General features: G+C 25.9%; 3 protein-coding genes across 3 annotated transcripts; 1 reads left to right on the top strand and 2 right to left on the bottom strand.

Annotated features, from left to right (window-relative positions):
* Positions 1 to 3,131: 3,131 nt before the first annotated feature.
* LOC134827477 (protein KRTCAP2 homolog) lies at positions 3,132 to 4,016 on the top strand. The gene is made up of 3 exons (XM_063840144.1): positions 3,132 to 3,253; positions 3,322 to 3,476; positions 3,541 to 4,016. Exons 1-3 carry the CDS (start codon positions 3,250 to 3,252, stop codon positions 3,775 to 3,777), a joined length of 396 nt encoding a protein of 131 aa, XP_063696214.1. The 5' UTR covers positions 3,132 to 3,249; the 3' UTR covers positions 3,778 to 4,016.
* On the bottom strand, positions 3,813 to 7,193 carry LOC134827475 (large ribosomal subunit protein uL3). Its single transcript, XM_063840143.1, has 6 exons — positions 7,110 to 7,193; positions 6,697 to 6,888; positions 6,335 to 6,504; positions 5,822 to 5,957; positions 4,451 to 4,840; positions 3,813 to 4,249 (listed from the first exon to the last, which is right to left on the bottom strand). Exons 1-6 carry the CDS (start codon positions 7,110 to 7,112, stop codon positions 3,911 to 3,913), a joined length of 1,230 nt encoding a protein of 409 aa, XP_063696213.1. The 5' UTR covers positions 7,113 to 7,193; the 3' UTR covers positions 3,813 to 3,910.
* A 1,401-nt stretch (positions 7,194 to 8,594) lies between these two features.
* LOC134837147 (axin) lies at positions 8,595 to 17,369 on the bottom strand. Its single transcript, XM_063852486.1, has 12 exons — positions 17,187 to 17,369; positions 12,071 to 12,265; positions 11,769 to 12,013; positions 11,232 to 11,705; positions 10,956 to 11,084; positions 10,758 to 10,872; positions 10,552 to 10,695; positions 10,244 to 10,484; positions 10,015 to 10,186; positions 9,859 to 9,948; positions 8,929 to 9,168; positions 8,595 to 8,872 (listed from the first exon to the last, which is right to left on the bottom strand). The coding sequence occupies exons 2-12, from the start codon at positions 12,158 to 12,160 to the stop codon at positions 8,743 to 8,745; spliced, it is 2,070 nt and encodes a 689-aa protein (XP_063708556.1). The 5' UTR covers positions 12,161 to 12,265; positions 17,187 to 17,369; the 3' UTR covers positions 8,595 to 8,742.
* Between the last annotated feature and the right edge of the window lie 469 nt (positions 17,370 to 17,838).

A 17,838-nucleotide genomic window follows, 5' to 3' on the forward strand; every position in this document is an offset into this window, starting at 1 on the left:
ATATATAAAAATTAAATATATATTATAGTAAATAATAAAATTAATGTAACATGGTAAGGTAATGACAAAGGAAATTGTTAAACAATATTATTATACATACAACATATATAGCTAGTAACAAAAACATTGTCATTAATATTATTATGTATAGTTATCAGAACCCTACATATAAAATATGTAGCATAGAATGTTTATTATGCAATAAGTCCTTCTCTAACTCCCTTTTCTCTCTGTCATTGTCTCGGTTACCCAAAACTAATCCTTTTATTAAATAGTTAATAGACATTCATTCACACACAAACACACAGGAAATGATCATTATCAAAACAAACACATATACCACAAAGTATATAGACGACGTAATGGAATGTGAATGAAAAGGATGAAATTTGACGATTTTCTCGTATCTTATGAATATTAAAGGATAAATTTGATACCTGTTGATCCGATTCTCGGCAAGAGAGAAATTTCTTAGATAAACACACAAGTGAAACAATTAATTTACTAATGAAGTACAAATTTTCGGTTGCCAATAGAGTGATGGTGCACAATATATAGATTTATTTGTCTTAACTACTCGAGAAAATCAATATGATGCAAATTTGAAAAGTTTTGATATCCTTGTTAGTGATTTCCATCCATTCGTAGGTATCGGAGAAAAGTTTTCATTTAGTGGTCATTGAAGTTACAGGCTGAACGTGTAATTTGGTACTTTTAACTTTAACTTTTTTCATCGAAATATGCATTGGGATTTTATTTTCATCAACGAAAGATATGTGAATTTTTTTCTGATCATTTTTTAAGTAATCAGAAAAATTTTCACATATCTCTTCGTTGACAAATTAAATTTTCAATGCACATTTTGATCATTTTCAAAAATTCTAAATTTTAAGAAATTTTGAAAATTATCAAAATGTGCACTGGGATTTCTTAAAAACGAACAAATATGAAAAAAATTCTTCTGAAATATTTTTTGAATATTTTTTAAAATATAAAATCATAAAAAATATTCAAAAAATAAAATAGAAGAATTTTTTTATATTTGTTGATAAATAAGAAAATAATTTTCCCAATGCACATTTTGATAATAACACTTAAAGTTTAATGTACAGAATGACACGTTTAGACCCATTTTATCAATTAAAACGATAGTCAGAGTTTCCTAAAACTATTTTTTTAAACAAATTTATCCTCATACTGGGCCAAAAATAGAAAAAGCTCAGCATATACCATGTGAAAAGTAAAACAAATTAATTAAATTAAATAGTAACTTTGTACCATTCAACATATCCTCAAATTTTAGTCGAACCAAGTCAATCAAGGGACACTTATCATTATGTGAATAAATTAAAATTTCTAAAAAAAATGAGGGATGCATGATTGTAGCTTTATATTAATTATTAAATCATCAAGAACCAAAAAAAAAATAATTTTTATAATATTATAAATATTTATAAAAAAAAAATTAAAAATTTGCTTAGTAAAAATTTTGTTTAGTTATATTTTCTTAAAGCTTGCTTTTTTAGCTTAAAAATTTTATTTTCTATACGAAATTCGTAAAAAATGGGAAAAATATTGATTTTTAATTGTCTATAAATTTTTCAAAAAAAATCTATCACCAATAAATAATCAATAATTAAACATAAATAACAATTTTTAGATGAATATAATGAATTAAATAAAGAAAAAAACTGAAAAAAGCATTTTCCGTCACTAAATGAAAAATAGCAGACAATAATTTTTTCATTTGTATACTCAATATTGAAAAATATAAAAAAAAAATAAATAAATAAAGAATTCGGTGTAATACTCAAATATTTCACTGTACCACAGACTATTATTATACAATATACATAATAATATATAGATATATATATTAAATAAAAAAAAACATACGTTACACACATAAAAGTTATGGAAAACTTTGTGAATACATAAACTCTGGATGCGATGCACTTTAATTAAAATATATTATGATAATAAAAGTTGAATTAATGATACCGAAAATTACAATATTAACTTTTGTTGCTAACTTTTTATCATTAAAATTATTATTTTTATTGGGTATTAAAAGTAAACATAGAGAAATTTATTTTAATAATGAGTTATAATTATTTTAAATCATTGTTATTACTATGATAATCGTTTGCCATATATAAACACCATTAATTTTTAATAAATATAAATAATAAACCCGAATCATTATGTTGCGATGATGATAATAATATGCTAATCAATCCAACCAACCTAGTCTAATTATTAATTTAAGAATGGACAACGTTTTATTGCTTACAATGTGCGCGATTAACATTATCATTATAATTACTATTATATTGAGAAACATAAAACAAGATGACATATGGCTTTAAGTTATTACGTTTGAAGAGTATAAATTTATATAAACATAAAAAATATTTATTCATTAGATTTATTTATTAATTTAAAAAAAAACAAGAAAAATATATAAAACATAACAAAGGTATTTATTTAGTTTATTGTATAATATAATATGATTATATTAAAAAAGAAATAATATATCATTTACAAATAAATAATAAAAAATAGTAAACTAAAATCAAAAACATCTAAATTATATTAATGTATAATAAATAAATAAAATAAAAAAAAATCAGAAATAAATTTCGAAAAATTATAAAAATAATGTGTTTCAATATTTTATAAATATTTTATTATTTATATTATTAATTTTCTTTATTTATTGAAAAATTTTATTTATTTTTTAATTTAATTTTTTAATTTTATAATATTCAATTTATTTAAAAATAAAGGTAAGATATATGTTGTATTACATATGAATGACGTGTTGATATATGTTAAACCGACATTTAATTCAAATTCAGATTTGACGTTTATTTGTGCATTTCTTATAAAAATTATGTTATTTCTCCTTTACTTTAAAGTCTGTCCTTATTTTTAAAAAATAAATTTAAAAAAAAATCATTATTAAAATATAATTTTAAAAATTAATTAAATTTTTCTTAAAAATTTAGTTAAAATTTTAACTTTTATATATGTTACAATTAAAATTTTATATAAAATTCGTTAAAAAATAATATTTTTTTTTATAAATAAAATTTAAAAATGCGCTAAAGTATATTTTTTTCACGAAATTCTTACTCAGTTCTGTCAAAATTTTGTTCCTCCCAAATAAATATTTGTATTAAAAAATAAAATAAATTAAGAATTAAAGTATTTTATCTCATAAAAATCACCAATATCGAACAAAAAATGGGTAATTTCTCCAAAATTCAATTTTTTATCCAACAATTTACTGAATTTCATTATAAATTTCTCTCATAGCGGTCTCAACTAGTTTATCGTTCATAATTGCCAGCGTTTCATCGGTAATTGTATTCTCATTACTACAATATATGAAGCCTTTCTTCGCTGGAGGACAACTAAACACCATCTTGGGAGGCTTTTTAGGCAGTTGGTTGTTCGTTTTGTCGCTCACGGTAAGAAATTTCGCATGAAAATCCATCGCTGACATCAGTTAACCTAAATTTATTTTTCTCGTAGGCGGTGAACAACTTGGAGAATCTCGTTTTCGGCAAAGGTTTCCAATCAAAACTCATTCCAGAAGTGGCTTTTTGTCTTGTTGCCACACTTTTCGCCTGCGGAAGCGTTCATCGAGTTTGTGTAACGACCTGTTTCTTCTTCTCGGCATTGGCTTTGTACTACATTAATGGATTGTCGTTGAAGGAATACGCTCCTCCGACAGTTGATGCGACTTTGACCAAGAAAAAGAAGAAGTAAAAGGGATTTTTTGAACAAATAAAAGGAGAATTTAAGAAAAAAAAATTTTTGTTGGGTTTTTTTGAAATTTATTTCATTAAGAAATATTTTTTGTTGTTGTTTTTTTGTTACAGTAGTGTGTAAATTACTGCATTTAAGCTGTAGCCTTGGCAGCAGCCAATTTTTCTTCGCGGATGCGATCCTTCTTGAGAGGTCCCATGAATTGGCGTTTGTCGGCAGGGGTTTGGAAGCGACCATGACCGATCTTGGATGAAGTATCGATGAACTTGAGGTTGATTTGTTCCAAAGCGGAGCGCTTGGTGTGCACCAACAACGATTTACGCAAGGTAATGACGCGATTTTTGTGTCCGATGCAACATCCCTTGAGCATGACAAAGTCATGGTTGACATCTCCGTAGTATGGGAAGCCACCCATGGGGGTGATGGTCTTCTCGGTCAAATCGTATTCGGTAGCGGCGTTGTTCTTAACGACCTGAAAAGACAAAAAAAAACATTAATTTGTTGAAAAATTCATTTTTAAGAGATTTTTCAATAGAAAAAGCATCGGTCCTATCATTTAACAATCACGTGGTTTGTCATAATGACTGAAATTAAGAATATGTCGGCAGTCGTTTTATCATCATCTGCTCTAAAAGTCGTTTGTTACTTGAAAAAATCAAAAAATTTTCTTTACCTTTCCGTCACGAGTGTGGATTCCAGCACCGATACGGTAGATCTTTTTGTTGATTTCAGTACGGTGATGGTAACCCTTTTGACCGGCACGGGCTACAGTGAAGGCGACACGACTTGGATGCCATGCACCGATACAGGCGACTTTACGCAAACCCTTGTGCGTCTTGCGGGGCAATTTCTTGGTGTGCCAACGTGCAGTGACACCCTTGAAACCTTTACCCTTGGTGACGGCAACGCAATCGATCATCTCGTCTTGGGCGAAAACTTGGTTGATGGGAACGGTCTTTTCCAAGTGTTCCTTGACCCAGTTGACCTTGTCTTCGACGGAGCCACCATTGAGTTGGATCTCCATGATGTGGGCCTTCTTTTGACCTTGCTTGATCAAACGGATCTGCGAGAGAGAAAAAAAAAATAAAATTAAAATTTGACGAAAAATATTTGTTGAAATTTTATTTAAAAATTTTGTTTTGTAAAATTCATAATTTAAAAAAAAAATTTTTTGAAATCTTTTAATTTTATTTTTAAATTTTCTGATTAAAATTAAAATTTAATTTTTTTTTTTAAATTAAAAATTTTTTTACTAAAAAATTTAAAAAAAATCACAAAACATAAAAAAAAAATTTTTAAAAAATTAAAATAAAAAAAAATTAAAAAAATAAATTTTAAAAAAATAATTCAATTTTTAAAAAAAAAATTTTTTTAAATTGAAAAAATTAAAAATTTAAGAAAAATTTAATTAAAAAAATTTAAAATTCAATTTTTAAAAAAAAAAAATAAATAGAATTAAAAAAGATTAAAAAAATATTGAAAGAAATTTTTATAAAATTTAAAATAAAAAAATTTATTATTTTTGAAATAAAAATAAAATTTTTAGAAACTGAAATTAAAAGTTTTTTTTTCAAAAAATTACTTTTCAAATTATGATAAAAAAAAACTTTAAGTTCAAAAATTAAAAAAAATTGAAAAATTTTTAAAAATTTAGTATAAAAGTATTTAAAAAATGCCCCCCCCATTTTGATAAAAATTTTTTGCCTAACTATTAAATTAAATTTTTTTTTTAAATTCTTGAATTTTTTAAAAATAAAATTTTTAAATAAATTCAGCAAAAAATAATTGAAAAAAGGACTGTTTCTGGTATGGTTTTCCCCCGTGATAATCGTCCAGGGACTTCACGACGGCAATAGAATATACCGTAAATCGCCTCCCGAAGGGCAATTTGTTCTGCGACGTTGAGGATGAATCAGGCATTGACAAAACATGATCCGCCCCCATTTTAGACTATTTCGTTCGCACAACCGAAGCCGTTTGAACTACTACTAGTCAAGGACGTCGGTAAAAAAAATATTTTTATCAAAAAATTAAAAAAAATTACCTGAGAGTGGCAGATGACACGAACGTATTTGCAATAACGAACCATCTTCTTGAAGTTATCTTCGATGCTCTTCTTGCCCAAATCATCGGTCCATTTCTTGCTGGCCTTGCTGAAAGCCTTTTTCTTGCTTGCATACCTGATGACGACAAAGGTTTTTGTTTAAGAAAAAAGAGCAAACATCATCCAAACGGAGCGGAAGTTTAACTCTTTGTCATGGTCACCAAAATTGACATCATTCCGTTCCTCTTTCAGGGAAAACAGTCCGTCAATGGCTTACATAACTGCATAAAGCTCTCTTCTTAGCAAGATCGAAGAGCTGAGTTTTGGTTTTTTTTAGTAATTTGCTTCCAAAATTGCCATTTTTGAGCTTTTTGACTTTTTTTCGTGTATTTTCAGAAGGAAAGCAGCAGTTTAAAGTATCAACATAATATTTTTGACAAATAAAAATCAAAGAGCTCATCAATAACACACGTTTTTTCGATAAAATTCAATAAAAAACGAACGAAAACTCACCAGTTCTTGTAGAAACGACGACGGCATTCCTCGGACAAGTGTTGTGCCCAAACTGAGACGAGAGCACGTGGGCCATGAGGAGTTTCAATGTAGCCGACGGCACCAACGACGACAATTGGAGGCGTTTCCAAGATGGTGACGGCTTCAACAACTTCTTTTTTGTTGATTTTCTGTAAAAAAATTCAATTTTAGTATTTTTTCTAAGAAATTTCAAAGAAATTTGTTCAAAAAAAGCTTCAGACAGCCCTAGTTCGCTGTAAAAATAATCATGGTTATCATACAGGGATAACTGTAAACATTTAGATATGGTTGATCATCATTCAAAAAGCCTTTTTTGCGACAAATCCGTGGTTTTTACTCACCGATCCGGGACGATCGGCTTCACGAACGATGTGAGTCATGCCAGCTTTGTATGCCATGAAGCAGGTTAAGTGCACTGGCTTGGCAGGATCATCCTTGGGGAAGGCCTTGACCTTTCCGCGATGGCGTGCGGCACGCTTCTTGGGGTAGAATGCCATTGACCCATGGCGGGGAGCTGAGAATTTACGATGAGACTAAAAAAGAAAAAAAAAATGTTAGAAAATTTCGATGCACATGCCTCCATGTTGTATGTACGAGAAACCGCGTGGCAAATTCCGAAAATTAAATCAAGTATTTTTCGATTTAATTATTGGTTTTGCGTTGAATTTTCATCGTAATACGATTTGGAAGTACAAAATTTATTAATTTTGAATGTTTAATTGCTAAAAATGCTTGAACTTTTTTAAATAATTACCATTTTTAAGGAGACACGAGGTGCTCTCTTCAATATCTAATGACGAAAAGAAGGAAAAATGCGTCAAAATTCATGACATTTAGTGTTGGTGACTGGATTTCATGCGGAAATCCATAGTGACGTAATTTGCTGAAGGCTAATTCAAGTTTTTCGCGAATTTTTAATTAAATTTAATTCGAAAATAATTATTTTAATTAAATAAATTAATTTTTATGAATTAAAATATTATTTAAATATTTTTTTAAAATCTTTAGGAATTTTTTCAAATTTTTTTGATGCTTTTGAATTAATTTTGTGAAAATTTACAAAAAAGGCGATACAAAAATCAAAAATGTTTTCGATTTTATTGAGAATTTTAATTTTTTTCTTTAAAATTTCAAAAGTATTTTTGTAAAAAAATTTAAAAAAAATAAGAGTAGTTTATTATTTTAATTTTTAATATTAATTTTTTAATTTTAATATTTTTAATTAAATAATTTTGACTCAGAATTAAAAATTAATAATTACAAGAAAAATATTGATAAAATTTTTTGATATTTTTTTATAATATTTTTATTCAAATTTTTAAATAATTTAAATTTTTCAAATTTTAATTTTTATTCAAAAATAAAAAAAAAATGAAAATTTTTTGAAAAAAAAATAATTTTAATAATTTTTTGAAAATACAAATTTATGAAAAAATAAATAAAAAATTTAATAAAATTTAAATGAATGGTAAAATATTTTTTTTCATTTTTAATTAATTTTTTACTATATTTTTAATTTTCACATATTAAACAATTCATTGCCTTTTCTGTCACTTTCCATCCAAAAATGGGCTTTTTTAGTCGTTTTTGTGAATCTTTTTTATTTTTTATCGAAAAATTATTCTCCAAATACTGCTTTTGCATCTCTTTAAACGCCGCTCGATACTTTGTAGCTGCTTTTTCACTCCCAATTTATTTTTATTTGACATCAATTGCCCTTTACGAGCTTTATCGAGAACTAATTCACTATGATCCTGACGAATTTAATGCTGATTGGAGTGTTCTTTGTAAGTTTTTATCATAAATTTCAAAAAAATCTTCAAATTTCATTAAATTTCTGACTTTTTCAGATCATGTCGATGCAATTACCTTACTCTGTTACACCTTATCGTGCATTTTTGCCTCAATTTTATTGATTGCTGCACCTGAAAAAGATCGTTCGGACTATATTTTGCCATTTTTGGTCCTCACAGCTCCCGTAAATCTTGGAATGATCGTCCTCTTTGTCAAAACTTGCACTGAAAAATTACTTTTCGCGTCAATTTTGTTAGCTGTGGCAATGATTTTCAGTTTTGAAGGATGGTTTTGCATGTTAATGCATGTCGTTGAATGCATTTTTGAAGAAAGAAAAGCCAGAAGTGCGGTTTTTGAGAGTACTTTGAATTTAAATTAATTAAAAAATTGGCGAAAAATTTATTTTATAAAGAAGAAATACTATTTATTTATTTTTAATCATTATTTTCAGTAAAAATATAAATTTTTACAAATACATACAAATTTTTTTTATTGCTTATCCACTATTTTGATTTTCGTTTTCTGGCATTTTTTTTGTTCTTGTGTGTAAAATAATTTAAATTTTGTTGTGTAAGTCTATTAAAAATTAAAAATTATTGATCTGCAGACTTTACTGTTCCCATGACTTTTCCCTCGAACAATGGCAGTACTTCATTGTCGTTGTTAATCTCTTCCTGAATTACGCCGCTATCGACGTCGTCACAGCGTGTTTTGAAGAAAAATCTAAAAAATTACGAAAAATTAGAATTTTTTAAATTAAAATTGAGTTTAGGACGAACCTGTAATTGCCTTTCTTGGGTAAATTGTCCTTGAATTGTTTGAGTGTTGGCGGCGCGCTGCCCGGTAATTTAATTCTGTACGGAACATCTTCGTCACAAAATGAATACACAGCAATGGTATAACTGGAGGAGTCTTGTATGAGAGATTGTTGCGGTTTGGCAGGTATGGCAGGCGGAAGAATCGTCACGTTTTGGGCAGGCGGCGCTGGCGGAGGAGGCAAGTATCGCTTGTTCGCTAATCTGTAAAGAAAAAAAATTAAATCATTCAAATTGTTTATGTTTTTGCAAAAATTAATTTTTTAATGAAAATAATAAAAAAATTTTAATTAAATTTAATAAAAAAAAAATAAAATAATAAAATAAAATAAAAATAAAATAAATTTTAATTAAATTTAAAATGTATTTTTTTTTTTTTTTTTTGTAAAAAAATATAGAATAAAAAATTTTATAAATAAAAAAAAATAGAGTTAAAAATTCATTGAAAAAATGTGGAAAAAATTGAAAAAAATAAATTAAAATTTAAAAATTAATTTAAAACAAAATATTAAAAATTGAAATTAAAAAAAAATAAATTTTAAGGTAAAATACCAATTTTTGTAAAAAAAAAATCAATAAAAAAATTGAAAAAATTAAAAAAATTAAAAATTCATTGAAAAAAAAAAAAAAAATTAAAAGAAAAATTTGACATCTTTACTAACCTTTGAAAATTAAAATTTGATAAAAAAAAAATAAATAAATTTTTAAAATTCAATAAAAATTGTAAAATTGAAAAAAAAAATTAAAAGAATTTGCTAATAATTTAAAAAATAATTAAAATCATAAAAAACTTAAAAATAAATGATCAATAAAAAAGTTTTGAAAAAAATAAAAATTTAATGAATCCAATGAAAATTTGATAAAATTTAAAAAAATATTAATTAAAATACGTACTTTTTATTCTCTTCCTCAATTTTTCGTTTCGTATCATCTAAAGTCATCGCCGAGGAAGCACTTGGAGCCAACGACATTTCCGAATAATTGCTAAAAATAAAAAAAAATAATTTTTAAAAATTTTCTCTATAAAAAAAATTCACAAAAAATTTTTACCTGAAGGTATTTAACGACTTATGCATGGCACTCGGTGTATCCTTATATTTCGACCAAGTATCTGTGGACAAAAGACTAATTCCACTATCCGTATTCATGGATGGCCATTTATTGCACAGCTTTCTTTGTCCATCAGGCACTGACTTCGAATGACGCATCGACGATTGTGTACCTGAAAAAATTTTTTTTTTCAAAATCTGACAAAATTTTAAAAATTAAAATTTCTTACTTGAACAGGGCACAAACATATTCACGTCGATCGGTTGTCGTTTTCGTCCTTGTTGTTGTTGTTGTTGCTGCGAATGTTGCTGACTCGGGCCTGGCGTTGCATTTCCGGGCGATTGCAGCACCGGCGTTAGATCCGAAAATACTCTAGATACATGCTGGTCTAGAATATCCTGATCGGGCTGATCTTCAACCATAAGTCGCTCGCGCAGGGCTTCAGCAAGGGATTTGTTCGTCAAGTCAGCCTGAAAATTTATAAAATTTTCGTTTTAAAAGATTTTTTTTGATAAAAAAATTATGAAAAAAAATTACCTGCTGAAGTTTTTGTGCCAACTTTTCATTTTGTTCTTGTTCCTTTTTGACTTGTTCCAATTTTGGCAAGAGTTCTTTGAAGAGATCATTCGGACTAACGATCATTTTCTTCTTGGCATCAACGATTTTTGTTCGTGGAATCATCTAAAATCGCAAAAATTCATTAAAAATACGTTCAAACCGACAAATTTTCATCAAAAACTCACCGCTGGCTCGTTCATTGCAGCATTCTCGTTCATAATCTCTTTCATCATGCGCTTTTCCATTCCCATTTCCATGGAAGCATAGTGATGTTTTCGTGGGTAGTGAGGGCGACCATCACTAAAAACACACAAAAAATTAAATTTTCCATAAAAACATAAAAAATTTCATGCAAAAAAATCAAAAAACTAAAAAAAACTCACTTTGACATTCCCGACAGAGACATAGTATCGGAATCAGTTCTGCCGGAACTCATACTTTGAATTTCCGAATCTCTCCGTGACACGGGAATATAAGACGAATATCCGGTATACGCGGAAACATTGTGCACTCTAAGGTAACATGCAGGAAATTTTCAAAAAAAATCAAAAAAATCCAAACCAAAAAACACAAAACAGGTTCAAATTCAGGAAATATGAAAAAAAAAATTAAAAAAATCAAAAATCAACTCAAAAAATCATTTCAAACTCGATAATTACCCTGCAGGTCGCATTTCCAGTCGTCTTCGTTCCGTCGCCATGAGCGCTTCTCGCGTCAAAGACATTGTCATGGTACTTTTTCGCCCAATCGTGCCCGTGTTACTGATCTCAATGTCGGATCCGCTTCCGTAATTGAGACATTCCGAGTCCTCGTGCAGCGTTGGTAACGTTGAACTGCGCGACACTAACTTTGATTGCTCCTCGGAGCTGTTTGAGGAGCTATTTGAGGCCGAAAGATACGCTTGTTGCGCCGCATATGACGCTGCCTGCGACGGTTGACTGAAATTTTGCACGTAACGCAAGTACATGTCCGATTGCAGGAAGTTTCGGTAAGTCACGCTACTTATGGAGTACTCGACATCCATTTGCATTTGGTCAAAAAGGTCCGGTTGCAGCACAATTTCGCCGTGCTGTGCACTTTTGATGGCATATCGAATGTTGTCGGGGATCACTAATTGACTTTTCTTGAGAAATCTGAAAAAAATTATTAAAAATTCGTTAAAAAATAATTTTTTTGATGAAATTTTGAATTTTTACTTGTAAATTGCACCAATAATTTGTTTAATTTTTTCCGGATCCACTTGCTGCTTAAGTCCCTCGCAGGCAAAATAGAATTTTAGCCAGTCCGCGTGAATGCCGCCTTCTGACTCGGCATATTGTTTGAATAATTGGACTCCCGCAGGGTCCTGGAGAAGGGCCGATAACGACGTTGCCCATTTGAAACACGACGGCGTCGATTTGTAAGAACATCCTTCGCCGCTGTACTCCATTCCCTCAGTCAACTGTCGAAAAATTCACTTAAAACTCGAAAAAATTAAGAAAAAAATTGATTTTTTTACCTTTTGTCTACTTTCTTTCCCTGGAATCGGTGGCCTGGGTTCACTCCATTCATATTCGTGTTGTGGCTGGCGGTTTGAAAATTGACTCATAACAAATTGACTCAAATAATCTCTTGCATTCAAATTTCTCGTGATAAAATTCTCTCGATTTTTTTTATAGATTCGTAAATATCCAAAAAGGCATCAATGAAAGGCCTGCAAAAAAAAATTAAATTTTTTTATTAAACAATTAAAAATCTCATGTAACACAAAATTTTATCCCTAAATTTTATTAACCAATCAACGATGTTTTTCGCATGGCGCGTTCAACCAATCAGAAACGCCGATCGGTGGTAGCAAAATAGGGGAAGAAATAATAATGGTGAACAGTAAAACATAAAAGTTGAATTAAAAGCATCATAAAATAATTGAGAGCAAGTTCTTGTCTTGGATTTAATTGATGAGGATTGTAAATTATTTTGACTTGAAGTCATGCAGAGTAAAAAAATGGCAAAAAAGGAATATTTTATGGAGGAGTAAAGTGATATTTGTGAATAAAATCGACGATAAATTCATAAAAATTGCCATTTTTGTCGGATTTATTGAATTTAACTTGCAGAAAAGTGATTAATTTTATTAAAATGTGAATTTAAAATTGAATTTTTGTATTTTTTTGAGCAAAAGTGATTTTCAGAAGAAGTGAATTTATATTTTTAATATCAAAAGAGATTAAAAATTAACAAATATTTATGAAAAAATTAAAATTTTATTTTTTTTTTCGTAAATCACGCTTTTTTAAAATTAAAAGCAAAATAAAACTAATTAATTATCAAATAAAAATAAATTTAATTGATAAAAAAAAAATTTAACAATCAAAATGAATGAAACATAAATTAAAAATATTTATACAATAAAATTTTAAAGGAATCAGATAGCCTTGATTTATTGATATAAAATTTTTGTGTAATAAATCAACAGATATAATTTTTTCCATAAAAAGACTTGAAAATTGAAGAATTTATAAATAATTTTGGTTGATTTTTATGAAATAAATTCATATTTTAGTCGATTGAGACTTGAATAATTATTAAAATTAAGACAGTCGACGATAAAATTGCACAAAATTCAGTTAAAACTTTAACAAAATGAAATTAAATGCTAAATATACATCTTAAATTGAAGATATTATGAAGTTTTTGAGCGAAATTTTATTAAAAATTCATAAAATAAGTCGAATTTTGATTATAAAAATTAGAAAAATATTATTTTAGAGTTAATATTTATTCAAATATAACAAGAAACCATCAAAAATGTCAGACATGCGTACATTTTCGCTTATGACCGACGCTACCATTTTGAATGCAAATTAAGATTTTAATTAAAAAATAAATAAAGAACTCTTAAAAATTATAAAAAGAGGCACTTTAATAAAAAATTTTGTTGTTTTGTGTCACAGCGAAAAATTTTTTAAAGAAATATGATTCTTTTCTGATTCAAAAATAGTTAATTTAGCTAAATGAGAGATAAGAATTAAATTTGTTGTAAAACTTGATAAAAAATATGAATAATCTTATGTTTAATAATTTAATTGGAATTTAATTACAAAACAAATTATAATTATTTATTCATAGAAATGAAATTATTTAATTAAAATTATATTGAAAAAAAAGTTTTTAAACAAATTTGTTGGTTTTAAACTGTTTTTAATATGGAAATATTTCATTACCGTCGCATTACTTTTTATTAACGAGATTTAATATTTTTTTTATTTCAATTTATTTTTTTCGTGAAAGAAATTACTATTCAGTTGTTCAAAAAATCATTTGATTCTTTAAAAAAAAAATTAAAATAATTTTTATATAATTTAAATATTTTTAAAATGTTTTTTTTTTTTAATTTATTAATTTTTTTTTTAATTTGATTTGAAATTTATTGATTAAAAAAAATTCATTTGATAAAATAAAAACTTCCGTTTTAATAATTAAAAAATTTATAAATCGAACAACAAATAATAATTCTCTTCCCTTACAACAAAATCCTTTTCAATATTTATCAAATAAAATTATGAAATTTAATATTTTTACAATACAAACATGTTCTTTCTAATGCTCATTGAACTATGAAAAAAAAAATCAAACTCACAAAAAATCTATTTTTTTCGCTTGATTACATAAAATGAGCTTGCAATGCAACCTTATGTCTTCAAATCACAAAAAAATCTTCAATTCGCTTCTCTTCAAGAGTTTCGTTAATAAAAATTATTTAATTCAAGTTTATTTTTTTGTGCCATAAGGTATTTCTTTACAAGTTTACAAGAAAGAGAGAATAAAAAGTTTTTTTTACCTTCGCAAATAAATAATTATTCTTGAACCGTTTTTTGTACTTTTCGATAAAAAATCACGCGGTAAACTAGTTTGAGATTCGCATGGCGGTCGAGGATGAAAATTTATGGAATGGCAGATTTGACAAACAACAATAGAGAGAGAGAGGGGAAAATTATTTTCAAAATGGTGGCGATTTTATAACAAAAGATTTCTATAAGGATACTTGAACATGTGAAAATTTGAATGAGGTTGAATCAGCAGTTTTTCCGCTTTTCTGTGGAAAAAATAATTTTCGAAGAGGAAAAACTTTGGATGAACGTAAAAATTTTTGCTTTTGTAATCATCTTTATGCGTTTTTAATGGAAGTACGAGTGCTTTTGGGGTACTTTTTAACGAAAAAATTGATGTCTGAGTCGCAAAAAAACATGACGCATGCTTGTAAAATATTGAAAAAGGTGATTGTTATTGCTTCTCCTGAGGATACGGCGTCGTTTCAATGTCAGATGGAAGCATTTTTTGTTTAATTTAGCAAGTTTTAGGTCTACGTTGAGACTTTTTGGGCATTTTCGGATTTCAAAACACGAAATTTTTTATTTTTTGTAGATTTTAAGGAATCAAAAGATAAAGAAATTATTAATTATTCTGTAAAATTAATAAAGTTTAGACAATATTAATAATTTTTTATTAAAATTGTTTCATCTGTGAACAGATATTTACGAAAAAATTTAAAATTTTTGAGATTTTTCATATTTTTAGACAAATTATATATTCACTTGCTTTAATTTTTCAAAAAAAAAATTGAAAGGTTTTTTATTGATAAATTATTTTATCTATACAAATAATTTAAAATTTTATCTATTAAAAAAAACCTCAATTAAAGATTTTTTTTTGAAAAAAAAAAAATTAAAATATGATCAATACCTATTTTTGTAAAAAATAAGCTAAAATTAACTTTTTATTAATTTTTTTTTTCAATTCGAATTAATTTTATTTTTTTCGAATTTAAATAAACTAAATATCTTATTAAAGATTTTTAACTTAAGAAAAAAAAAAAATAAATAAATAAAAATTAATAAAAAAAATAAATAAAAATTAATTTGAAAAAATTAATTAATTTTAAATAATAATATTTTGTTATAATTTTTCGGCATTAAATATAAATTAAATTATTTTTGCATTGAACTTTTATTTTTTTTTTTTTTTTTTAATTTATAAGAAAAATTATTCAACTTGTCTAAACACTTCATCAATAGTCAACAAAAATTGTAGAAAATAATTTTATCGATCTGAAAAACCAGATACAATTTTTTTCACTTCGATTAATTTTCCTATTAATAAAATTTTCCTCCACAATTCACTAACAATAATTTTTTGCTAACCACACAAAAAAATATATCAAGTAAATCCACGAAAGTCATCTTTTTTATCAAAACAAATGACACTTTCTTTTCAAATGACTCAATAGAGCGAAATAATTCAATAACAAATTAATCTCTTATTTCCATTGTCAAATTGTCCGCTTTGATCAGGTGAACTTCTTGTTCTTTATTTTGTCTTCAACTTCTTCAGGTTCTTTTGAAATTTGTTCGACTGCATTGTCAAACATCAATTATTCAGGTAGTTGACAATATCATTACTTTTTTCTTCTTTCTTTTCATTGTTGTTGTTGTTGTAATTCTATTCTTATTGTAATACCGAAGATTTTGAATACAAAAGTTGGCTTGTGCTTGTGAGAAGCAAAAAAAAAGTTAAGAAATGTGGAAAAAGTCAAAATTTTATTTATTTTTTTCTTGTTTCTATTTTTATTGTGATTCAATATTCAAATTTTTGTTTGATTGGATTCCTAAAAAGCAATTGTCAAATATTTTCTCATCACATTGATTCTTTGCAATTTAATAAAAAATGCATTTTTATCTCATTTTTTCTCTTTTTACAAGAAAGAAAGAAAGTTATTCGTGTGTAAATTATTACGTCGTTGTGGTAAATTCATATGGAATTGGAAAATAAGCAAATATTGTTCGTGTTAGATATGTTATTGTCTACAAAGGATTACTCAAGAAAAATATAATTCAAAAATAGTTGTGAAGATATTTTTCGAATGATTGGACAAGAATTTCATTTGAAACCAAAATTCATAAATTTTATTTCTTTGAAAAGTTTAATATTTAAATAATATAATATTTTAACTAAATTTATTATTATTTTAACTTTTTATCGTAAATTTATAACAAAATAAATAAAATTAAAAAAAAATGATCAAAAATTAAAAAAAAAAATAAATAATTAAAAATCGTGTTGTAACGTTACTTTTTATTTTTTTACAAAAAATAATGTAAAATTTAATTTTATGGCGGATGTTAGTTGAAATTTTATAAAATAAAGAAACTATTTATTTATTTAATTAATTTTATATATTTTTTTTAAATTTAATTATTTTTATTTTATTTTATTAATTAATTTTTTTATTCCTTTTAAAATTTAAATTTATTATTTTTATAATTTTATTTAATAAAATTAAAAAAGTTTTTTAATTTAAGGAATATAAACGAATTTTTTAATGATTGATTTATTCAAAGAAAGTTAAAAATTTAGTCCTAAAATTTAATTTTTATATTAAAAAAATATAAAAATATTTATATAAAAATATTTTTTTTAATATACTATTATTTAATATTATTAAATTATTATATTTTTTTTATTTTTTATGATTACTAAAATTAATTAAAAAAAAAATTTATTTAAAAAAATATTATTTTAAGCGAAAAATTAGGACTTTCGGAAGTAAAATAAATAAAAACGAAAAATTTACTCACTTTATGTTGTTTGTTTCCTGTATGCTGTGGTATCGTCGTCCTTAATTAATTACTTAATGTATTTATTTTGATTTTTTTGCTGCAACAATTTACTAATTTTTTATAATATTTCATATAAATTCTATCTATTTATATATTTTGATTTGTTTTAAATGTTTGTTTGTCGTTATTTAATATTATTTATATTTTTAAAATATTTTATATATTTTTTAAATTTTATTATTTTAAATAATAAATATTTTTTATTATTATATGTAAGTCCACTTTACAATCACAAAAAAAGTTTTTTCTTAATTTTTTTTTTAATTTTTAGAGCACCAAAAGTTTTTTTTAACAATTTTTTTTTGTTCAACGAAAACACTAAAAGTTCTAAATATTTTTTTTTGCTTAAATATTATTTTGATTTGTTGCTTCTCAGTTCATTGAAAAGAAAAAAAAAATGACAAACAGTTACTAATTCATCGTTATTTTCGTGCACTTTTGCTGTGTTTTCAACACCAACATTTTATTATATTAATAAGTGTTTAACTCTTCATTATTTTGATAAATATACGTTTGATTGATATCCAACATTTTTGGATGATTGCCACATGAGTTTCCTATATGCGAGATGAGCTTGCTGCCAGAGCTGGGTTGTAGCTAAAGAAAAAAA

Source organism: Culicoides brevitarsis, chromosome 1 (assembly GCF_036172545.1).
Source record: "Culicoides brevitarsis isolate CSIRO-B50_1 chromosome 1, AGI_CSIRO_Cbre_v1, whole genome shotgun sequence".
NCBI classification, from domain to species: Eukaryota; Metazoa; Arthropoda; class Insecta; order Diptera; family Ceratopogonidae; genus Culicoides; species Culicoides brevitarsis.